Source organism: Loxodonta africana, chromosome 10, assembly GCF_030014295.1.
Source record: "Loxodonta africana isolate mLoxAfr1 chromosome 10, mLoxAfr1.hap2, whole genome shotgun sequence".
NCBI lineage: Eukaryota > Metazoa > Chordata > Mammalia > Proboscidea > Elephantidae > Loxodonta > Loxodonta africana.
In genome coordinates this window covers 68,213,418-68,238,865 of record NC_087351.1, presented here as the reverse complement: position 1 = coordinate 68,238,865, position 25,448 = coordinate 68,213,418, and the positions used below count along the sequence as shown (strand labels likewise).

The 25,448-nt window shown below is 38.2% G+C and overlaps 1 protein-coding gene across 1 annotated transcript in view; it reads right to left on the bottom strand.

Moving 5' to 3' along the window:
* Nucleotides 1–25,448, bottom strand: part of PELI2 (pellino E3 ubiquitin protein ligase family member 2) — a 217,407-nt gene that overhangs the window by 33,031 nt on the left and 158,928 nt on the right. The window contains exon 3 of the mRNA XM_003408488.4: nucleotides 19,875–19,976. Coding sequence (XP_003408536.2) covers nucleotides 19,875–19,976 — 102 coding nt within the window. The remainder of the gene's footprint in view (nucleotides 1–19,874; nucleotides 19,977–25,448) is intronic.

Here is a 25,448-nt window from a genome sequence, read left to right as displayed (position 1 = left end):
AATCTGTATGCTGAGTAAATAATCAGAGAAGCTGGACTATAAGTACAACGCAGAATCAGGATTGGAAGAAGACTCATTAACAACCTGCAATACATACATGACACAGCTTTGTTTGCTGAAAGTGAACAGGACTTGAAGACCTTATTGATGAAGATCAAAGACTACAGCCTTCAGTATGGATTATACTTCAACATAAAGAAAACAAAAATCCTCACGCCTGTTGCCCTTGAGTTGATTTCAACTTATAGTGACTGTACCAGAGAGAGCAGAACTGCCCCACAGGGTTTCCAACGAGCCTGGACCAACAAGCAACATCATGATAAATGGAGAAAGGATCGAAGTTGTCAAGGATTTCATTTTACTTGGATCCACAACCAATGCCCATGGAAGCATCAGTCAAGAAATCAAATAATGCATTGCACTGAGAAAATCTGTTGCAAAAGACCTCTTTAAAATGTTAAAAAGTAAAAAAAAAAAAAAGTAAAGGCATCGCTTTAATGACTAAGGTGTGCCTGACTCAAGCCATGATATTTTCAGTCACCTCATATGCATGCGAAAGCTGGACAATGCATAAAGATGGCCTAAAAAGAATTGATGTCTTCAAATTACAGTGTTGGTGAAGAATACTGAATATACCACGGACTGCCAGAAGAACAAACAAATCTATTTTGGAAGAAGTACAGTCAGAATGCTCCTTAGAAGCAAGGATGGCAAGACTTTGTCTCACATACTTTGGACATGTTATCAGGAGGGATCAGTCCTTGGAGAAGGACATCATGCTTGGTAAAGGGTCAGTGAAAAAGAGGAAGACCCTCAATGAGATGCATTGACACGGTAGCTGCAACAATGGGCTCAAGCCTAACAACGATTGTGGGGATGGCACAGGACCAGGCAGTGTTTTGTTCTGTTGTACATACGGTTGCTATGAGTTGGAACTGACTGGAAGGCACCTAACAACATCAACAACAATGGCCCTACATTCCCTGGCCTCTGTTTACCTCTGCCATCTCATCTTACTTCACTCCCCCCCTTTCCCTTCTCTCTGTTCCTGCCTTAGGGCCCCTGCATTTGCTGTTTCCTCTGCCTGGAAAGCTTGCTTATTTGTGGTCTGTCTGCCTCCTCTAGAACGTAGGCACTACCAGAAGGGAATTTTAGCTATCTCTGGCGAGTAGAAGAGTATCTAGCACATGGTAGGTGCTCAAGAAATACCGGTTAATGAATGGAGGACTATAAGAGTAAGCTTGAACCCTGAAACATATAATATATATAAAGGCATTGCAGCACCCAGGTTCAGTCTATTAAACTGTGAAATCCAAGGGGAAAAAAGACCACTTAACACTGGCTTCAGAACCTATTCAGGCTCCCAGCCTTCATGGTCAGAAGGTATTTGGCATCACACTTTATGTTAGGGACTCTCTAAGACACTCCTTCACTTCCGTATATTCCTTTCATGAACTATTTCTTCTTTATGTTTACTTTCTCAATAGTTAGGTTCTACTGGCTTTCCTACTCCAGAAAATAATTATTAAGATCTTATTTGATTATATTAACTAAGAATTTCTCACACACTTAATACATCCCTTAAATTCAGATCTCAGCTTTGAGCCTACTATTTGATTTCACTGTGGACAATGCAAGCAAGTGCTGCTTTTAAGTGTTCAATTAACCTAGAAAACATTTTAATGAGTAAGAGCTGAAATGAAGGCCCCTCAACATTGAGGTCCATAATTGGGAATTGGGAATGCCACTGAAGAGAAATTGATGCCTTTGAATTGTGCTGCTGGTGAAGAATACTGAGTATCACAGACTGCCAGAAAAATGAACAGGAAGAAGTACAGCCAGAATGCTCCTTGGAAGCAAGGATGGTGAGACTTTGTCTCACATACTTTGGACATGTTATCAGGAGGGACCAGTCTCTGGCGAAAGACATCATGCTTGGTAGCGAAAAAGACCAAGATCCTCACCGAGATGGAATGATACTGTGGGCTCAAACATAGCAACAATCGTGAGGATGGCACAGGACTGGGCAGTGTTTTATTGTTATATATGTGGTCATTATGAATCAGAACTGACTCGACGGCACCTAACAACAACACCAACAGTGTTTTTGGCTCAGTGATATTTGTCAGTTTGGAGAGATAAACTTATTAGAAGGAGGACAAATTAAAACAAGCTTTCCCCCTGAAGGCATTCTATGAGTTGCCTAATTTTACTCTGCTTAACGTGTAAAGGAATCCTCCAATACGTCCAGTTAGTCTGTGTCTTAGTTATCTAGCACTGCTATAACAGAAATATCCTAAGTGGATGGCTTTAACAAACAGAAATTTATTCTCTCACAGTTTAGAAGGCTAGAAGTCTGAATTCAGGGTGCCGGTTCCAGGCGAAGGCTCTCTCTCTGTTGGCTCTGAGGGAAGGTCCTTGTCATTAATTTTCCCTGGTCAAGGAGCTTCTCTGCACAGGAATCCCAGGTCCAAAGGATGAGCTATTCTCAGGGTTTTTGTTTCTTGGTGGTATGCAGTTCTCCTGTCTCTCTGCTAACTTCTCTCTTTTGTTTCTCAAAAGAGAGGCTTAAGACACAATGTAATCTTGTAGACTGAGTCCTGCCTCATTAACATAACTGCCTCTAATTCTGCCTCATTAACATCACAGAGGTAGGATTTACTACATATAGGAAAATCACATCGGATGACAAAATGGTGGACAATCACACAATACTGTGCATCATGGTCTACCCAAGTTGACACATATTTTTGGGGGACACAAATCAATCACAGCCTGAGAACAGATTATTTTAGTAAAAATGATGCCTTGTTCTCTTAATAAATATATATATTTTTGTTTGAATTATGATACTTTTTTAAAGAGATCAAGTTTGTACTGTGTAGATAATTAAGAACTCTGGATACCTAAAGCCTTAGTTCTGCCACAAATGGCTTCTCTGGCCTTGCTGATGCTGTTAGGTGCCGTCAAGTCAGTTCTGACTCACAGAGACCCTAGGTACTGCAGAACAAAACACTGTCCGGTTCTGCACCATGCTCACAATCATTGTTATGTTTGAGCCCATGGTTGCAGCCACTGTGTCAATCCACCTCGTTGACAGTCTTCCTCTTTTCCACTGACCCTGTACTTTACCAAGCATGACGTCCTTCTCCAGGGGGCCTTCTCCAGGGGCTGATACCTCCCGATAAATGGCCAAAGTATGTAAGAAGTAGTCTTGCCACCCTTGCTTCTAAGGAGCATTCTGGTTATACTTCTTCTAAAACAGATTTTTTCATTCTTTTGGCAGTCCATAGTATATTCAATATTCTTCGCCAACCACCACAATTTAAAGGCATCAGTTCTTCGGTCTTCTTTATTCACTATCCAGCTTTCACATGCATGAAGCGATTGAAAACACCATGGCTTGGGTCAGGCATACCTTAGTCTTCAAGGTGACATCTTTGCATTTTAACACTTTAAAGAGGTCTTTACCAGCACATTTGCCCAACACAATGTATCTTTTGATTTCTTGACTGCTGCTTCCATGGGTGTTGATCGTGGATCCCAGTAAAAAGAAATCCTTGACAACTTCAATCTTTTCTCCATTTATCATGATGTGGCTTATTGGTCCAGTTGTGAGGATATTGTCTTTGTTGAGGTGTAATGCATACTGAAGGCTGTGGTCTTCGATCTTCATCAGTGACTGCTTCAAGTCCTCTTTACTTTCAACAAGGAAGGTTGTGTCATCTGCATAAGGCAGGTTGTTAATGAGTCTTTCTCCAATCCTGATAACCCATTCTTCTTCATACAGTCCAGCTTCTTCGATTATTTGCTCAGCATACAGACTGAATAAAAAAAGATACAACCCTGACACACACCCTTCCTGACTTTAAACCATGTAGTATCCCCTTATTCTGTTCAAACGACTGCCTCTTGATCTATGTACAGGTTCCTCATGAGCACAATTAAGTGTTCTGGAATTCCCATTCTTCACAATGTTATCCATAATTTGTTATGATCCACACAGTCAAATGCCTTCGCATAGTCAATAAAACACAGGTAAACATCTTTCTGGGATTCTCTACTTTGACCCAGGGTCCATGTGATATCAGTAATGATATCCCTGGTTCCATATCCTCTTCTGAATCTAGCCTGAGTTTCTGGCAGTATCCTGTGGATATACTGCTGCAGTTGCTTTTGAAGGATCTTCAGTAAAATTTTACTTGCATGTGATATTAATGGTATTGCTCGATAATTTCTGAATTTGGATGGATCATCTTTCTTGGCAATAGGCATAAATATGGATCTCTTCCATTCAGCTGGCCAGGTAGCTGTCTTCCAAATTTCTTGGCATAGATGAGTGAGCGCCTCCAGCACTGCATCTGTTTGTTGAAACATCTCAATTGATATTCCATCAATTCCTGGAGCCTTGTTTTCCACCAATGCCTTCAGTGCAGCTTGGACTTCTTCCTTCAGTACCATCGGTTCCTGATCATATGCTATCTCTTGAAATGGCTCAATGTTGACCAATTCTTTTTGGCGTAATGACTCTGTGTATTCCTTCCATCTTCTTTTGATGATTCCTGCGTCGTTTAATATTTTTCCCATGGAATCCTTCACTATTGCAACTTGACACTTGAATTTTTTCTTCAGTTCTTTCAGCTTGAGAAATGCTGAGCTTGTTCTTCCTTTTTGGTTTTCCATCTCCAGCTCTTTGTACATATTATTGTAATACTTTGTCTTCTCAAGTTGCCCTTTGAAATCTTCTGTTCAGTATTTTTACTTCATCATTTCTTCCTTTTGCTTTAGCTACTGTACAACAGCAAGTTTCAGAGTCTCTTCTGACATTCATTTTGGTCTTTTCTTTCTTGTCTTTTTAAAGACCTCTTGCTTTCTTCATGTATGATGTCCTTGATGTTATGCCACAACTCATCTGGACTTCAGTCGTCAGTGTTCAATGCATCAAATCTATTCTTGAGATGGTCTCTAAATTTAGGTGGGATACACTCAAGGTCATACTTTGGTTGTTGTTGACTTGTTCTAATTTTCTTCAGTTTCAACTTGAACTTGCATAAGAGCAACTGATGGTCTGTTCCATATTCAGTCCCTGGCCTTATTCTGACTGATACTGAGCTTTTCCATTGTCTCTTTCCACAGATGTAGTTGATTTGATTCCTGTGTATTCCATCTGGTGAGGTCCACGTGTACAGTCACCATTTAGGTTGGTGAAAAAAGGTATTTGCAATGAGGAAGTTGTTGGTCTTGCAAAATTCTATCACGCGGTCTCTAGCATTGTGTCTATCACCAAGGCCGTATTTTCCAACTACTGCTCCTTCTTCTTTGTTTCTGACTTTCGCATTCCAATCACCAGTAATTATTAATGCATCCTGATTGCATGTTCGATCAATTCCAGACTGTAGAAGCTCATAAAAATCTTTAATTTCTTCATCTTTGGCCTTGGGGGTTGGTGCATAAATTTGAATAAGTCATATGACCTGGTCTCCCTTGTAAGCGTATAGATATTTTCCTATCACTGGCAGTGTTGTACTTCAGGACAGATCTTAAAATGTTCTTTTTGACAATGAATGCAACGCCATTCCTCTTCAAGCTGTCATTCCTGGCAGAGCAGACCACATGATTGTCCTATTCAAAATGGCCAGTACCAGTCCATTTCAGCTCACTAATGCCTAGCATATCCATGTTTATGTGTTCCATTTCATTTTTGATGATTTCCAATTTTCCTAGACTCATACTTCATATGTTCCAGGTTCCGATTATTACCAGATGTTTGCAGCTGTTTCTTTTCATTTTGAGTCGTGCCACATCAGTGAAAGAAGGTCCAGAAAGCTTGACTCCATCCATGTCATTAAGGTTGACTCTACTTTGGGAAGGCAGTTCTTTCCCAGTCGTTTTTTGAGTGCCTTCCAACCTAAGGGGCTCATCTTCTGGCACTGTTATCAGACAATGTTCCACTGCTATTCATAAGATTTTCACCAGCTAATTCTGTACAGAAGTAGACTGCTGCGTCCTTTTTCGTAGTCTGTCTTAGTCTGTAAGCACAGCTGAAACTTGTCCACCATGGGTGACCCTGTTGGTATCTGAATACTGGATGCATAGCATCGAGCACCATAGCAACACACAAGCCCCTACAGTATGACAAACTGACAAACATGTGACCTAGTTTAAGTTATTACTTATCTCTGGCCTAGTTTATTTTTCCTTTCAAAGAACCAGATTTCTCACCTGTGAAATTAGGAGACTGTTGTAGGTCAGCAGTTCTCAGAGTGTGGTTCATGAACCCGAGGGTCCCTGAGACCTGTCAAAGGGATGGGTCCATGAACCCCAAACTGCTTTCATACTACCATGAAGATGCCATTTGCCTTTTCCACTGTGTTGGCCTTTCACTGGTAGTGTTGAAGCAATGGTGGTTAAAAATGCTGGCACCCAGGCAGAAATGAAAGCAGGCATACCAAATTGTACTTAGTAACCATTGTATTCTTCATCTCTATGCACTTGCAGGGAGAAAAATAATGCCAGTTTCACTAAAAGATGTTCTTGATGAAGCAGCAAAATGTCCTAATTTTATTAAATCCTGATTCTTTTCATTGGTGTGATGAAATGGAAGAAAGCATAACATACTTAGAAGTTAATCACTCCAAGCTGAAAAAATAATCCAACGGAACTTTTAATTTGTTCTGCATTTGCAGAGATGATAAGGAAGAAAGTGAACAATCTGAGTAGAAGTAAACTGTACAAGAGTGAAAAATATGTCACTGAAGAATACTACACGAGATTTTGAAAAATTACTAAGAAACAATATTTTCCTTTAAAGGAATTTAATGTGTCAATAGTTCTTGACTTCTTTCCATGTGCTATCATGGTAACTTGTTGACTTTAGGTGGTAAAAATGAATCATTGATAATTGTAAAATATTTCTGATTCCCTTTCTTAGTAGTAAGGATCTGCTCTGGCTATCTCAGTAACATAGTAGTAAAAAAAATCTTACGAACTGAAAACGCGTAATTTTGGAAAGTGTTAAAAAAACAAGAAATCCTTATGAAGTCCCATAAAAATACCAACGGGGAAGTTTATACCTATATTTATTTAGGAATACGCTTTCTTTAGCAGAATAAGAAGACATTTAGAAAACTATATAATGAAATGGCACAGAGAGTAAAACCACTGTTAACATTTTGTCCAACTATAATAAACCCTACTTTGGAGTTCAAACTGTCACTTAAGTATCTATGTCTATGTTTATATCTATATCTGTGTTTATATCTACAGAGGATTCTTTAGTTTTTCATTAAATAGCTAACACATTCACATGATTCAAAAACCAACAAGTGGAAAAAAGAATATAGTGAAAAATCTCCCTGTCTGGCACCTGCCCAGTCCCCTCTCCCATAAAAGCAACTGCTTTATTAATGTCTTGTTTATCCGTGTGGAGATTGGGTTGCATATAAGCATTATTTAAATCATTAAGAAATATTAACATTTATGAATACGTAGTAGTATTCAACATATTTGACATTAATTTATTAATATTTACCATTAATTGATCTTAACTGATTGTAATACTTTAGTTAGTATGACTCAAAATATTTAATATTATTAAAATTTAAATCACTTAATATGTTCAGAGCTCTTAGTACATAGGGCTTTTCCTCATTCTGTTTTATAGCCTTGAAGGGCTCCACTTTATGTATCTGAACTGGTTTCTCAGGGAAGGACATTTAGGTTGTTTACAATCTTCTGCTATTAAGCAATGCTTTGATGAGTAACTTTGTACAAATGTTAATTCTGCCTGTATTGAAGGATAAAGAGCTGAGACAAAGAATGTAAGCATTTTGTGTTTTTCATAAGTATTTCCCAATCACCACTTAACAGGGGTTATACCAGTCTGTATTCCCAACAGTGATGTTGGAGAGTGTCTGTTTCCCCACGTTTGACAAAAACTTTGGGATTTTTGCCAATCTGATAAGTGAAAAATGGCATCTCTGTGTGCTTTTAATTCACATTTCTCTTTTGGTAAGTGAGGTGGAACATATTTTCTTATTTTCAAGAGCTATTTGTACTTCCTTTCTGATGAACTGTCTGTCATATTCTTTGTCCATCTGCCTATTTGATGGCCTATTTCTTAGAGATTTCTAAGGTTGACTTACATAATTGGACATTAGTCTTTTGTGGTAATAATTATACATATTTCTGCCTTTTTGTCATTTGCCTTTTGTTTTAACTATCTGAAAAACTAAATTTATCAATAATTTCTTTTATTGTTTATGGGTTTTATCTCGTGTTTAAAAAGTTATTCCCTACTCTGAAGTTATAAACTAATTCTCCCATGTTTTCTTCTGAAACTTTTAGTTAATTAAAAAAATAGTCTTTCAGGCTTTGATCCATTTGGAATTTTATGGTGTGCGGTGTTAATACAATTATTTTTTACACCTTTTTTATTATTAATTTTTAATTTGATAGAAGAAAAATAGGTATTTCTCCAAAATTTTGAGAGAAAGTTTAGAGGGGGAAGACAATTTCGCTTTAGGGTGGTTCTTCTTATCAATCTGAGGTGTTGCAGTTCATGGCCACTATTGATTTTTCTTTAAAAATCAATAGAGAATTTTAATTCTTTCTTGATAAAAAGTACTGACATTGGTGGTCCGGGGCAAGCATGCACTTCATGGTGTTATAGAAACCGGGGCAAAAGAGCTAGGGCACTTCTTTTTAGTCCTTTTTCTTTCTCATATATGTGTGTGCACAGGCACATATGAGTGTGCAAAAATAAAGTATGGGCTGAGCATATACCTTTTTTTCATTTCTTTATTGTGAGTATCTCCTGATTTAATAATTATTCAATGGCTACTTGGTGTTTTGTGTTTGAATGTACCATACTCAAACCATTCTCACCTACTGCTAGAAGTGGAGCTTTACTTGTAGTTTTTCATTAGTATATTCAACACTGTAATTTAGTTGAAATCTTTGCTTATATTCTTACTGATGTATAGAAAACTCTTAAAGGTAGAATTACTGGGCCACTGGGTCTGATTGTTTAAATCACTGTTGACACAGTAATTCTTCCATGTAGAAAGGCTGCTCACAGTCCCATCAGCAATACCAATTATACCCAATGCTTCATAATGGCATATTATTTAATATTTTCCAATTAACAGGTAACAGAGTATTTTATTATTGATTGATGTGACATTTTAAAATTATTTAAATATACTCATTGGACATTTATATTTTGTCTTTTGAGAATTACGTGCTTTGTTCTTTGTCCATTTTTTAAAGTATGGGAAAAGTGAGTAATATACTACAGGTATCAATCTTTTGTCTACACGATTTGTTGCCTATTATTTTCCCTAGTTTGTTTGCCTTTTACACTTTTTGAAATTTGGAAAGAAGGTAGGTTGTGTAAAGCAAAATCTATGAATAGTTTACTATAAGATCTCTTCATTTGCGATGTGCTTAATCTTTCCTTCCCACCCCAAGAATAGGAACTCACCTAAATTATGTTCTAGGATTTATTTCTTCATTTTTACATTGAATTATTTACTCTCTCTAGAATTTATTTTGGTACAGGGAATGATGTCAGTGTCTGACACTTTTTCAAAATTTATTTCAACATTTATCTAATTCAACTCTCTACATGGAAACGGAAAGCCTCATCGTTCCCACATTGTGTTTGCATTTTTCCTCTATTTGCCTTAATTTTACTTTTCTGTTGTTTTAAAGTATCAAATCTTGAATATATTTATTAATTTTCCTACTGTTTTTTTATTTATTGATTTTTTCCCCCTTTATTTCCTTCCTTCTGATGAATTTCTAGATTTTCTATTGCATACCACTAACACTATTCCTGAACTGGTCCTATATTTTGTAATTACTGTCCTTTTTTTTTTTTAATTAAAACATTTTATAGCATTTTCAGTGAAAGTTTACACAGCAAACTAGGTTTCCATTTAACAATTTCTACACAATTTTTTCAGTGACATTTTTCAGTGTGTCAACTTTCTCATTATTTGTTTTGTTTGTTCTGGCTCCAGTAATCTAGTTTCCTTGCCCCCTTGCCTTCTCAGTCTTTGCTCCTGAGTAGATTTTAACCATTTGGTCTCATATAGATGATTTTTTAAAGGAGCATGGTACTTTACAAGCCAATCTGTTATTTAGCTAAATGGTGGCCTCATGGAAGAGTTACAGTTCAACGTTTAAAGAGTACCTCAGGGAGACAGTTTCAGGGAGTCCTTCAGTCTCAACCAGTCCAGTTAAGTCTGTACCATTTAAGAATTTGAGTTCTGTTCCACATTTTGCTCCCATTCTATGAGTATCCATCTACTGTGTTCCCGATCGGAATGATCGGTATTGGTAGCTGAGCACCATCTAGTTCTTCTGGTCTTAGGGTAGATGAGGTTGTAGTTGGTGTAAACTATTAGTACCGTGGACTAGTTTCTTCTCTGAGTCTTTGTTTTCCTTCTTTCTTTTTTACTCCAGACATGTAGAGACCAACAGTTATATCTTAGACCTCAGACACTACTCACCTAGTTAGAATGTGGAACATAAACTTTAAGTACTATATTTTGCCAAATGACCGAGTTGTCCCACAAGACTCCAGTCCTAGGCTTTCAGACCTCATAAAATAATCCTGTGAGGAGTTTGGTTAAGTCTAAGAAGTATCTGTGATTATGTCCCCTATGTGCTTTATTATATATATGACTATATATGGATGCATACACTTACATACACATAAACATGCATACAGATACATCTATAAATGCCCACATTCATATTCACATACCTATATACTTGTATGCATACATATATACACATGGAACTACATTCCTATTTTTTAGTCGCTGCAAAACTGTACGTCATAGCATTTACTAAAAATGTCCTTTTTTCTTGTGTATTTCTTAGCGACATCATTTATGTTGATCAAGCTGTGCACACTTCACCCACATTTGGTGTTACATACTGTCACCTTTAAAAAAAAACTTTTTGAGATAAATATTTCTTTCCTTGATTTTCATTTTTTAAAAAAATTTTTATTGTGCTTTAAGTGAAAGTTTACAAATAAAGTCAGTCTCTCATGCAAAAACTTATATACACCTTGCTACATACTCCCAATTGCTCTCCCCCTAATGTAATAGCCCGCTCCCTCCCTCTACTATCTCTTTTCTTGTCCATTTTGCCAGCTTCTAACCTCCTCTACCCTCTCATCTCCTCTCCAGGCAGGAGAGGCCAACACAGTCTCAAGTGTCCAAGAAGCTCACTCCTCACGAGCATCCCTCTGTCCAGTCCAAACCATGTCTGAAGAGCTGGCTTCGGGAAGAGTTCCTGTCCTGGACCAACAGAGGGTCTGGAGGCCATGACCACTGGGGGCCTTCTAGTCTCAGTCGGACCATTAAGCCTGGCCTTTTTACGAGAATTTGGGGTCTACATCCCACACTCTCCTGCTCCTTCAGGGGTTCTCTGTTGTGTTCCCTGGCAGGGCAGTCATTAGTTGTAGCTGGGCACCATCTAGTTCTGGTCTCAGGCTGATGTAGTCTCTGGTATATGTGGCCCTTTCTGTCTCTTGGGCTCATGATTACCTTGTGTCCTTGGTGTTCCTCATTCTCCTTTGATCCAGGTGGGTTGAGAGCAATTGATGCATCTTAGACGGCCGCTTGCTAGCATTTAAGACCCCAGATGCCACTCTCCAAAGTGGGATGCAGAATGTTTTCATAATAAATTTTATTATGCCAATTGACTTAGATGTCCCCTGAAACCATGGTCCGCAAGTGCCCGCCCCTGCTACACCGGCCTTTGAAGGATTCAGTTTATTCAGGAGACTGCTTTTGGTTTAGTCCAGTTGTGCTGACCTCCCCTGTATTGTGTGTTGTCTTTCCCATCACCTAAAGTAGTTCTTATCAACTATCTAATTAGTGAATACCCCTCTCGCTTCCTCCCTCCCCCCTCTCATAACCATCAAAGAATATTTTCTTCTCTGTTTAAACTATTTCTCGAGTTCTTATAAGTGGTTTTATACAATATTTGTCCTTCAGCAACTAATTTCACTCAGCATAATGCCTTTCAGATCCCTCCATGTTATGAAATGTTTCACAGATTCATCACTCTTCTTTATGGATGTGTAGTATTCCATTGTGTGGATATACCATAATTTATTTATCCATTCATCCATTGATGGGCACAGTGATTGCTTCCATCTTTTTGCTATTGTAAACAGTGCTGCAATGAACATGGATGTGCATATATCTGTTCATGTAAAGGCTCTTATTTCTCTAGGATATATTCCGAGGAGTGGGATTGCTGGATTGTATGGTAGTTCTATTTCTAACTTTTTAAGGAAGCACCAAATCAATTTCCAAAGTGGTTGTAGCATTTGACATTCCCACCAGCAGTGTATAAGTGTTCCAATCTCTGCACAGACTCTCCAACATTTATTATTTTGTGTTTTTTGGATTAATGCCAGCCTTCTGGAGTGAGATGAAATCTCACTGTAGTTTTGATTTGCATTTCTCTAATGGCTATTGATCATGAGCATTTCCTCAGGTATCTCTTAGGTACATGACTGTTTTCTTTAGTTAAGTGTCCATATCTTTTGCCCATTTTTTACTTGGGTTGTCTTTTTGTAGTTGAGGTTTTGCAGTATCAGGTAGATTTTAGAGCTCAGGCACTGATTGGAAATGTCATAGCTAAAAACTTTTTCCCAGCCTGCAGGTAATCTTTTTACTCTTTTGGTGAAGTCTTTGGATGAGCACAGGCGTTTGATTTTTAGGAGCTCCCAGTTATCTCATTTTTCTTCTGCATTGTTAGTAATGTTTTGTATACTGTTTATGCCTTGTATTAGGGCTCCTAATATCTCTATCTTTTCTTCCATGATCTTTATCGTTTTAGATTTTATGTTTAGGTCTTTGATTCATTTTGAGTTCGTTTTTGTGCATGTAGTGAGGTATGGGTCTTGTTTCATTTTTTTTGCAGATGGATATCCAGTTGTGCCAGCACTATTTGTTACAAAGACTGTTGTTTCCCCATTTAACTGTTTTGGGGTCTTTGTCAAATATCAACTGCTCATATGTGGATGGATTTATGTCTGGATTCTCAATTCTGTTCCACTGGTCCATGTATCTGTTGTTGTACCAGTACCAGGCTGTTCTGACTACTGTGGTGGTATAATAGATTCTAAAATCAGGTAGAGTAAGGCCTCCCACTTTGTTCTTCTTTTTCAGTAATGCTTTACTTATCTGGGGCCTTCTGCCCTTCCATATGAAGTTGGTAATTTCTTTCTCCATCTCATTAAAGAATACCGTTGGAATTTGGATTGGAACTGCATTAAATCTATAGATCGTTTTTGGTAGAAGAGACATAGTGTTAAGTCTTCCTATCCATGAGCAAGGTATGTTTTTCCACTTACGTAGGTTTCTTGAAGAAGTGTTTTGTAGTTTTCTTTGTATAAGTCTTTCACATCTCTGGTAAGATTTATTCCTAAGTATTTTATCTTCTTGGGGGTTACCGTAAATGGTATTAATTTGGTGATTTCCTCTTCGATGTTCTTTCTGTTGGTATAGAGGAATCCAACTGATTTTTGTACGTTTACCTTGTATCCCAATACTCTGCTGAACTCTTCTATTCGTTTCAATAGTTTTCTTGAAGATTCCTTAGGCTTTTCTGTGTATAAGATCATGTTGTCTGCAAATAATTTTACTTCTTCCTTGCCGATGTGGATGCCCTTTATTTCTTTATCTAGCCTAATTGCTCTGGCTAGGACCTCCAGCACAATGTTGAATAAGAGCGGTGATAAAGGGCATCCTTGTCTGGTTCCTGATCTCAAGGGAAATGCTTTAAGGCTCTCTCCATTTAGGATGATGCTGGCTATTGGCTTTGTATAAATGTCCTTTATTATGCTGAGGAATTTTCCTTCTATTCCTATTTTGCTGAGAGTTTTTATTATGAATGGGTGTAGAACTTTGTCAAATGCCTTTTCTGCATCAATTGATAAAATCATGTGATTCTTGTCTTTTATTTATGTGATGGATTACATTAATTGTTTTTCTAATGATGAACCATCGCTGCATACCTAGTATGAATCCCACTTGGTCATGGTGAATTATTTTTCTGATATGTTGTTGAATTCTATTGGCTAGAATTTTGTTGAGGATTTTTGCATTTAAGTTCATGAGGGATATAGGTCTGTAATTTTCTTTTTTTGTGGTGTCTTTACCTGGCTTTGGTATCAGCGATATGCTGGCTTCATAGAATGAGTTTGGGAGTATTCCATCCTTTTCTATGCTCTGAAATATCTTTAGTAGTAGTGATGTTAACTCTTCTCTGACAGTCTGGCAGAACTCTGCAGTGAAGCCGTCCAGGTCTTTTTTTGTTGTTGTTGGGAGTTTGATTACCTTTTCAATCTCTTAATTTGTTATGGGTCTATTTAGTTGTTCTACCTCTGTTTGTGATAGTTTTAGGTAGGTAGTGTGTTTCTAGGACTTCATCCATTTCTTTTAGGTTTTCAAATTTGTTAGAGTACAGTTTTTCATAGTAATCTGATTCTTTTAATTTCAATTGGGTCTGTTGTAGTATCACCCATCTCATTTCTTATTCGGGTTATTTGCTTCCTCTCCTGTTTTTCTTTTGTCAGTTTGGCCAATGGCTTATCAATTTTGTTGATTTTTTTCAAAGAACCAGCTTTTGGTCTTGTTAATTCTTCCAATTGTTTTTCTGTTTTCTATTTAATTTAGTTCAGCTCTAATTTTTATTATCTGTTTTCTTCTGGTGCCTGTGGGTTTCTTTGTCGCTCTCTTACTACTTATTCAAGTTGTAGGGATAATTCTTTGATTTTAGCCCTTTCTTCTTTTTGGATGTGTGCATTTATGGATATAAATTGGCCTCTGAGCACTGCTTTTGCTGTGTCCCAAGGGTTCTGATAGGAAGTGTTTTCATTCTCATTGGATTCTCTGAATTTCTTTAATCCATCCTTAATGTCTTCTATAATCCAGTCTTTTTTGAGCAGGGTATTGTTCAGTTTCCAAGTGTTTGATTTCTTTTCCCTGCTTTTTCTGTTATTGATTTCCACCTTTTATGGCCTTATGGTCAGAGAAGATGCTTTGTAATATTTCAATGTTTTGGACTCTGCTAAGGCTTACTTCATGCCCCAATACGTGGACTATTCTAGATAATGTTCCATGTGCACTAGAAAAGAAAGTATACTTGGTTGCTGTTGGGTGAAGTATTCAGTATATGTCTATGAGGTCAAGTTGGTTGACTGTGGCACTTAGATCTTCCGTGTCTTTATTGAGCTTCTTTCTCGATGTCCTGTCCTTCACCGAAAGTGGTGTGTTGAAGTCACGTACTATTATTGTGGAGCTGTGTATCTCACTTTTCAATGCTGGTAGAGTTTGTTTTATGTATCTTGCATCCCTGTCATTGGGTGCATAAATATTTAATATGCCTATACCTTCGTGGGTGGGTGGTTTTATATCTTCTTGGTATATCGTCCCTTTAATCATTATATAGTGTCCTTCCTTATCCCTTATGATGGATTTAACTTTAAAGTCTATTCTATCAGAAATTAATATTACCACTCCTGCTCTTTGATTGTTGTTTGCTTGATATATTTTTTTTCCATCCTTTGAGTTTTAGTTTGTGTCTCTAAGTCTAAGGTGTGTCTCTTGTAGGCAGCGTATAGATGGATCGTGTTTTTTAATCCATTCTGCTACTCTCTGTCTCTTTATTGGTGTATTTAGTCCATTTACATCTAACGTTATTATGGACAGGTATGAATTTAGTGCTATCATTTTGATGTCTTTTTTGTGTGTTGTTGACAGTTCCTTTTTCCTTAATTTTATGTGCTGAGTAGATTATCTTTATATTGTCCTTTCCTCATATTTCTTGTTGTTGATTTTGTTTCTGCTGAGTCTCTTTTTTTTTTTTCTGTATTTTATTTTGATGTGTAGGATAGTTTGTCTCCTTTGTGGTTACCCTATTATTTACCCCTAGTTTTCTAAATTTAAACCTAAATTTTATTTCTTTGTATCGACTTATCTTCCTCTCCATATGGAATATTTATGACTACTTTTTTTAGTCCCTTTTTATTGTTTTAATGTTGTCTTCTTTTACATAGTAACATCACTGTTACCCTGTTTTGAGCCTTTTTTTTAATCTTGATTTTTTTTTTTTTTATTTCCCTGTCTAGGTTGACTTCTGATTGCTCTGCCCAGTGTTCTAGTTTTGGATTGATACCCGATATTACTGATTTTCTAACCAAGGAACTCCCTCTAGTATTTCTTGTAGTTTTGGTTTGGTTTTTCCGAATTCCCTAAATTTCTGTTTATCTGGAAATGTCCTAATTTCACCTTCATATTTGAGAGACAGTTTTGCTGGATATATGATCCTTGGCTGGCAATTTTTTCTCTTCAATTTTTTATATAAGTCATCCCACTGTCTTCTTGCCTGCATGGTTTCAGCCAAGTAGTCTGGGCTTATTCTTATTGGCTCTCCTTTGTAGGTGACTTTTTGCATATCCCTAGCTGCTCTTAAAATTCTCTCTTTTATCTTTGGTTTTGGCAAGTTTGATTATAATGTCTTGGTCACTTTCTTTTAAAATCTAGTTTATGTGGAGTTTGAGGAGCATATTGGATAGATTTCTCATCTTTCATGATATCAGGAAAGTTTTCTTCTAACAAATCTTCAACAATTCTCTCTATATTTTCTGTTATCCCTCCCTGTTCTGGTACTCCAATCACTCGTAGGTTATTTCTCTTGATAGAGTCCCACATGATTCTTAAGGTTTCTTCATTTTTTAAATTCTTTTATCTGATTTTTCTTCAAATATATTAGTGTCAAGTGCTTTATCCTCAAGTTCAGAAATTCTGCCTTCCACTTGTTCAGTTCTGCTCCTCTGACTTTCTATTCAGCTGTCTACTTCTGTAATTTTATTGTTAATCTTCTGAATTTCTGATTGCTGTCTATGGATTTTTCCAGCTTATTAAATTTTTCATTATGCTCCTGAATAATCTTTTTAATTTCTTCAGTTGCTTTATCTGTGTGTTCCTTGGCTTATTCTGCATATTGCCTGATCTCCTTCCTGATGTCTTGAAGGTTTCTGTATATTAATATTTTGTACTCTGCTTCTGGTAATTCCAGGAATCCACTTTCATCCAGAACATCCCTTGATTCTTTGTTGTGACAGCTTGTTGAGGTTATCATGGTCCGTTTCTTTATGTGACTTGATATCGACTGTTGTCTCCAAGCCATCTATAAGTTACTGTATTAGTTTATTTTATGCTTGCTTACTGTGTCGTAGCTTCTTGCTTTGCTTTCTTTTGATATGCCCAAATGGGCTGCTTGAGTGAGCTAGCTTGATTATTTTCACCTTTGGAGCTCTGACGTCCTGTCCCTAGATGGCTAGAGCTGTTATCAGGTATATCAGTCTAGGAATCCATTTGCTTTTCTTGTATGAATTCACCTCAGGTGTCCAGGTAGCTGATTATCAAGTGTGTGGTACAGGCTCTGTCCTACAGTCTTAGGGGGGCAGGGGTGATTGGTGTGGATATTGGTATCTGGTTGCAGCAGGGGGTCACAGTCTGAACAAGATGGGGCTGAGAATCGTCCCCCACATGTCTATGAGGAAAGCGTGTCCCTGTTCCCTACCGTGTACAGGTGGGTGGTTTCTGCAGATGGACCACGGGCACCTTTTTGGTTGTAAGGACCGGGAGGTACCAGTTATCCTTGGATCCCTGTCGCAGGTGGCTAGGTGACCTGAGTGGAGCTACCAGTCTTTAGGCCCTTGATGTGGGTAGGTGAGGACCGTGTTTAATAGGCAAAGCAATGTCAAACATCAACCACCCACTTCTCTGCCACACAGCTGAAATGGTTGGAGTCTGCCAACAAGGGTCTATTCTCCTGAAATAGGCCCACACAGGTCCATGCAGAGGGGAAAGGTACTCAAAGTCCATGGACCATTTATGCCTGAACAGGAGCCACTTCTGTCCTGTGCTACCCCAGTTAGCGGAGCTGGCAAATTATCTTTTCCCTCAAATGCAAAATTATTCCTTCTCCAAGGCCAGGAGGATGGCTCTTGGTGCTCAACAGGGCTATCTCAGGCTCAGGGAAGTCAGCTGCTAAAGCTGGCTTGGGAGCGGGGGTGGTAAAATATACACAAATACTTAGCTTTTGCTGAAAGCGCCGTTCTTCTCAGGTTCTGGAGGTGTGAGTAGGCTGTGTGGCTGGCTGCTTCTCCCTGAGGAAACTGCAGCTGAACGCTAGTACCAGCCTGCCGGCACTGCTCCCGGGAATGGTGCCTGAGGGCTCCCCACGATTCAGATCCAGTAACTCCTCTCTGCTTCTGAACCATCTCTTCCTCCCCCTGCCCCTCTGTTCATTTTCTAAGCTTGCCTTTGATGCTCAGGGCTCCTAGCTTGTCATAAATATACTCGTTTCACTTGTTTTTTCATGTCTTTGTTGTAAAGAGGGCTCAGGGGAAAAGTCTATTCCGCCACCTTGGCTCCGCCTCCTTGATTTTCATTCTTAATCTTTTTTTTTTTTTAATAGTGAAAGCACTTAATGCTATACATTTTCTTCTGAATAGGATGTCAGCCACATTTCATGAGTTTTACTATATAATGTTCCCATAGTTATTTTTGCAAAGGCCTATAATCATAGTTTGAATCCGCTTTGATTCAAGTGTTATTTAGGAAGTATTCTGAACATGTGAGCTTTTAAGAAGTGATTGGATTTGGTGGGGATAAGAAAACACTTAATAGACAATTGGTAAGTGGAAACTTTGGTGAAGGGTAAGACAGCACACAATACTGGGGAAGCCAGCACAATCCATACAAGGCAAGGTCATGGTAGCTCCACAGACACATCCAAACTCCCTCAGGGACCAAACTGCTGGGCTAAGGGATGTGGGGACCATGGTCTTGGGGAACATCTAGCTCAATTAGCATAGCATAGTTTTATAAAGAATATGTTCTACATTTTACATTGGTGAGTAGTGTCTGGGGTCTTAAAAGCCATTGCGTGGCCATCTAGGATACTCTACTGGTCTCGCCCTTTTGGGAGCAAGGACGAATGAAGAAAACCAAAGATACAAGGGAAAGATTGGTCTAAAGGACTAATGGCCACATCTACCATGGCCTCCATCAGACTGCGTCCAATACAAGACAGTGCCCGGCTACCATCACTGACTACTCTGACAGGGATCACAATAGAGGGTCCGAGTCAGAGCTGGAGAAAAATGTAGAACAAAATTCTAACTAAAAAAGAAAGACCAGACTTGCTGGCCTCACAGAGAGTGGAGAAACCCTGAGAGTATGGCCCCTGGACACCCTCTCAGCTCAGTAATGAGGTCACTCCTGAGGTTCGCCCTTCAGCCAAAGACTGAACAGGCCCATGAAACAAAACAAGACTAAAGGGGTGCACCAGCCCTGGGGCAGGGACTAGAAGGCAGGAGGGAACATGAAAGCTGGTAATAGAGAACCCAGGGTTATAAAGGCAGAATGTCAACATGTCGTGGGGTTGTTAACCAATGTCATAGAACAATGTGTGTACTAACTGTTTGCTGAGAAACTAGTTTATTCTGGAAACCTTCATCTAAAGTACAATAAAAAAAAAAGAAAAAAAGTGATTGGATTTAAAGTTTTATCCTTGTCATTAATTTCTATTTTTTATTGCATTGAGATTTGAGAATATAGCTTTCTAATTTCTTTTTGAAATTTTAGAGTTAAGTTTGTTCTGAGTCTTTCAAAAACCAAAGAGAAATAATTTTTATATTATTTTCATTTCTTTATCCCTGGATATCATCAAATACTACTGTACTGGAAGTTCTGATTACATATGAAAAAATAGAACCAAAGGGAAAATGTGCTAAAATTTTCATTACCAAAAACAGATGTTACCTGAAACATATCCGTATCTTTATCATGTGTGTACTCCACCACCACAGTCTGATTCCTTGACAAAGTGTAGGATATACTGTGTTGACCTTTGCAGCTGATAGCCTAATAACGAAATAAAAAAATATAAAAATTCATTAAAATTTCATTTCAATAACTTATCACACTTCTACCTGTAGTTAAGAGTCATGTCTACCAGTCAAAACCAAGACAGCCAGTATTTTCCTAACAGAGTCTGTTCCTGTATTCTGTATCCTGAATCACAGAAGAGCCAATAATCACAATTTAGGATTTTTTAGGAAACCCTGGCAGTATAGTGGTTAAGAGCTATAGCTGTTAACCAAAAGGTCTGCAGTTCTAATCCACCAGGCGCTCCTTGGAAACTCTCTATCTCTGTGGGCAATATTTTATTTATATCAAATCGAAGTTAATTTACTAGCTTGTAAGACTTGATTCAATCATATTCCTGGAAAACCACGTACACTTTCTCTCTATTACCTTACCTCAGTGATAGGAATTTTAGACCAATAGTCTAAAATTTATTTAAAACCTTAAAGTTTATTTCACACTATAACAGGTGATAGAGATTTTTATAAAAATATGGAGAAAGGAGTCATCTCAAATTGAACAAGTTAATAATTTTTGCACACTTTGTCATGAGCAACTGTAACTCAAACCAATAAGATGAAGTATTCTATATTTTTATCAAATAATCAAAAGAATCATTAAAAAAGTAAATGTTATATGAAGATTTCTGAATGATAATAATAAAGGCATGCCATTTTAGCCAATGATAATCATGCCTATAACTCCGTTCTACACTGTATTTAAATCTTATGTAAAGCAGTTGCTTAACCCAGATATTTACGGAGCTAAAAAGGCAGTTAACTGAATTTTATCTCTTCTCTTTCTAGACTAGAAAAAAGCTAATACTCTTTATCAAATAGTTGAGGAGCTAATCATAAGATATTCTTATTTCCTCCAGAGTGATATATTTGAACACACCTTAATTTGTGGTCACATACTTTTAATATTTCAAAATTAACCAAGACATTGATTTCAATTGGATTTTAACTTATTTCAATTACATTTTATCCACTCTACTTTAACCTAATTTATCTTCATTTCCACTCTTTTACACTAAGCATAATAAGTAAAACTTTAATAAGCCTTTTTTATTAAACATTTATTGAAGGATGACACTGTAAGAAGGCCAAGAAAGCATTTAGAAGTAACTGGGCATACACAGCATGTTAATGAAAACGTACTCTGAACCTTTATATCTGACTAGTGCCATTGCCACACAGCACATTCATTTAATGACAGGGAAAGGAGTTTCTCCTGGTGTCCCCCATCCCCAGAAGTTCCCTACCAGGTTACTCCAAAATCCCATTGGCCAGGATTCGGTCACATTTCCACATGCTAGAGTCAGAGAAGACTGGGAAAGCTGGTATTAGAGTATTGCCATTTTCAGGCTTTTTCCTGGGATCCCAGTTCAGCTTGCAGGCAGAACGGTGTATGGCACTGAGGCAGCCATTTCGCAGCCTGAAAAGAAGGTAAAAGACTCTCCGAGAAGCTGAGAGCTCTGATACCTTTGAGATGCTGAGCCAACCCTAGAACTATTTGTCTCCAGACTTCTTCTATGAGAAAAATAAGAGTTTTATGTTGCTTTTTGGCCTGTTGATTCCAGAGTGTTTTTTCTCTTGCATGACTTATCAAATAAGAGATTATCGTTATTTTTATGTACATTCTCCCTCTGCCGAAGGGCACAGAATAGGTATATACACTACAGCAGACTATATACGGTGCCTTTACATACAGCAGGGGTTATGTTTCTCATGGAAGTTTAATGTTTCTGAAGAATGTTAGGAGGTTGTCTGTGATTCAAACAAGTATATATTTTTTATTATGATAATCTTCAGTCGTTGGATGGCTGAGAAGTGAAGAAAGTTTTATATTAATAGTGTTCAAAGCATCCTCAGAGGAGGCAAATGCCATCAGGTATGTCACATGTACATTTTTATGTCCTTGTACATTTAGAGCAAGACTAGAGGGGATACTAGGAAAAGAGGGAAAGACAATAACTAGTTATGTTAGAAACGATGAAGCCAAACTTTGGCAAGCCACATGTATTACGTATACCAGTGAGACATGCTTTATTAGACTCCATCTCATTTTAGGCAATGCAGTATTTTGGGTGTGCGTGTAAGAAAGAGAGAAAGAATATTGAAGTTTCCGATGAAACAGAAAAACTGGGTATAGGTTTGAAGAAAAAAGGATTCCATTACTATGTCTCAGAATGAAACGACTCAAGAGTTTAATCTCTCTTGTCTAGACATCCTGGATGCTGACTATTATGGAACCACAGTTAGTGTCCTGGGCCACAGTCTGACTAAATCAAATGAATGTGGTTTTGGAAACAGCAGCACCCTGCACAGTCCTCTCTGTAAGCAGACATAATTAGTGTTGTTAAAAAGCAGTAGAGGCAGCTCTTAATCACAAAGAGGATGCCCCCCCTCCCGCCGCCAACACACACACACACACATAGAAACTAACCAGTTTCTAGAAAATACTTTTTTAAGAGACCTGGTGTGGCTTACACAATTGAAGGAACCTTTTCCAGATGAATCACAAGCTGTCACAGAGCTGTTGTGAAGAGCTTTGCACCACATATCTGCATGCGGTGATATTTTATGATGCCATTCACCGTTCCTGTCAAAACAGCTTGGAAAGAAAGGGCACCTGGGGCTGGGGTTGTACTCCACAGCGAGCATTCCTCTCCTCACCCTGCTCTTACCCACAGAATCTTCTCTTTGGGAAGAAGTTAGAGATGCTCAAACAGCCCACCCAATGAGTAAAGTCCTAGGAAATGTCCTGGAAACTCTACCCGGGGAGTCCATGACCTCTTGTTTCTTGGGTTCTACCAAGAAACATAAGACAAGCTTGTATTCTCAACAGCCTTCTAAATGATAAAGACAACCCAACATTCTTTAATAAGGTACAGAATTTAAGCATAGGCTCCTCTGCCAATTATTTTGTATGTTTTAGGCAAGTTTATTTTCAGCCACTGTAAATGTTAGTTCTAATTTGTAATTAAACATTTCAGTCCCCCGTACAAATTAAATAGATAACTATACAAAATGACTGCAACAGAAAGAACCTGATAAAATTGGGAAAAAATAACTCTACTGACATTTCACAGTCATTTTGGTTACTTAAATACAAGCATTCTGTGACAGGGTGCATTGCTGTAGAAATAACATTCTAATTGGTATGGGGAATCATAATAGTGGAATTTGTTTTAGGGCAGGTGTGAATGGGGTCAATGGATTAAACCTTGGCTGTTCAAAAACAACTTTTGACGTTGATGTCTATGGAAGAAAACATGCACATTTACGAGCAAATGAATGAGTTTGCTGTGAACTGTGCAGCACCCTGGAAAATGCTGCTTAATGATTTTACCCTCCCAAGTGCTGTCTATGTATGCTGTTATGCTGGGGTACAGGGTGGGTGCTAGAGGGTATCTAAGGACATACAGGCATACAACAGCTGCCCCGTGAAATCACTGGCACTGTATCTGTGACTGCATCATCCACTGTAAAACCCACTGACAATCCAGTACCTGCCTGAACATTAGCAGAAGGAAGAAAACCTTCACGCCAAATCCATTTGCTCGATATGACTAACAAGTTTATTCTGCTGAGATCAAAGGTTACGCGTATGTCAGGAAAGGCAAATGAGACCACACGTGGACACTGGAGAAACCAACTTGGCTAATGGATTTTGATGTAGTGAAAATAACACATTGGACCAGGTGTGAAGCCTAGTTCAGACACTCATCAACTGTAACCAAATCACATAACTTCTCTAACTCTTCAGCTTTTGCCTTTACCACTCAAAGGGCTTCCAAGCCAGCTGCACTAATTTCACTGTGTTACAAAACAGAACAATGTATAACATGCCATTTTTCTCTTTTCAAATAGGAAGTAATTGCTGGGTAACTTGTACTTACAGTACTGCTTCATTACCCCGAGAGATTTACCATCAAGTTCCTCATGGTCCATAACATATGCTTTGAAGATTATTACTCTATTGGCTTTAAATATATGCTAGATATTGACTGTATTAATTAGAGATAATCCTGGCATGACAAACATGTTTTTCCAGAACTAATGACTTTTATGTCAGGCTGACAAGTATAATTAGGCAATAAATCCTCAATCAGTCTGGTTCAAATTGCTACAGGGAAGATGAGGTCTCTGTCATCCCTGTCAATTTATGTATAAAATATGTATGAATGCTATTTCCAAAGAGAGTCAACAGCTAGAGGAATTCAGAATTTATTCAGCATGAACACACTCTTTAAAATAGTCTATCTTTTCAGGAAGCTGTATTTCAAACAAGTGCCTGAACCATGACTACTATGAGAAAAGTTCCAAAGTGCTAACTTGAATTTCATCAAAATAAACAGTAGTTTACAGTAAATCAAAAGGATAAGCCTATTTGTTAGATGCAACGGCTTTGAACTTGGCACCGGGCCACAGCTGCTCTTGTCTGGGACTGGCTCACTGACCGAGCCTTTCAATTAAACCTTGGCAGAAAACCTACTGCATCCACATTACTGGGCCGGGGCTAAGGCAGACATAGTCAATCAACACAGCACACACAGACACCACAAAGGACAAGAACGTTTCAGGAGAACTTGTTTCTAACTTGGGGCCACTTGTAATTACAATGAAGCTTGATTTAGTCGGTGGTGCTAGTCGCAAGAGCTCACCTGACTTTAACATAGTTCTGAAGGTATGAAATACAAGGGCTGAAGTTGGAGAGGGCAAGAGGACGCTCATGTGCTTTGTGGAGATCTGTTCCCATGAATTCTACCATCACAATCTGATAAACAACTCCTTGAAAACAGGAACTCCTGTCTTTTAAAGGAGCTTTTAATTTAGACAATATATTGTATGGTTAACAGCCTGCATCAAGCTGGGTCTGAATTCCCACTCCGTCATCTGCTGGCATAAGACCCTGGGCAAGTTACTTAAGTGCTCTGTGTCTCATTTCATCATTTGCACAAGTGCTGGTCTTAAGTCCCTAGGACGGTCATTGCCAAGGGCAGAGATGATTTGGCTACTTCTTTATATCCACTTTTTAAAAAAAAAAAAAAAAAAATTTTTTTTTTTTTATCCACTTGGTTCATCACGAAGTGCTGAACAAGTGAAAGGTTCATATCCAAGTTTAAATTTATTATTTCATTGTGCTTTAGAACCCATTAAGCTAGAAAAGGGGTTTCTGGGTGGTGCAAACTGTTACACACTCAACTATTAGCTGCAAGGTTGATGGTTTGAAGCCCCTGGAGGTGCCCCTGGAAGACAAGCCTGGCAATCTGCTTCCAAAAGATCACAGCCCTGAAAACCTTATGGAGCAGTTTTACTCTGCCACCCAGGGTATCAACTTGCTAGCAATTAACAGCAACAACAAAGCTAACCAAATGTGTAGTCTTCTCTTTGTTTTATTTGTCTCATCTCTTTTAACAAACGGAAAAAGCAGTTTTCTCACGTAGGACTGCTGTGAGTAGGA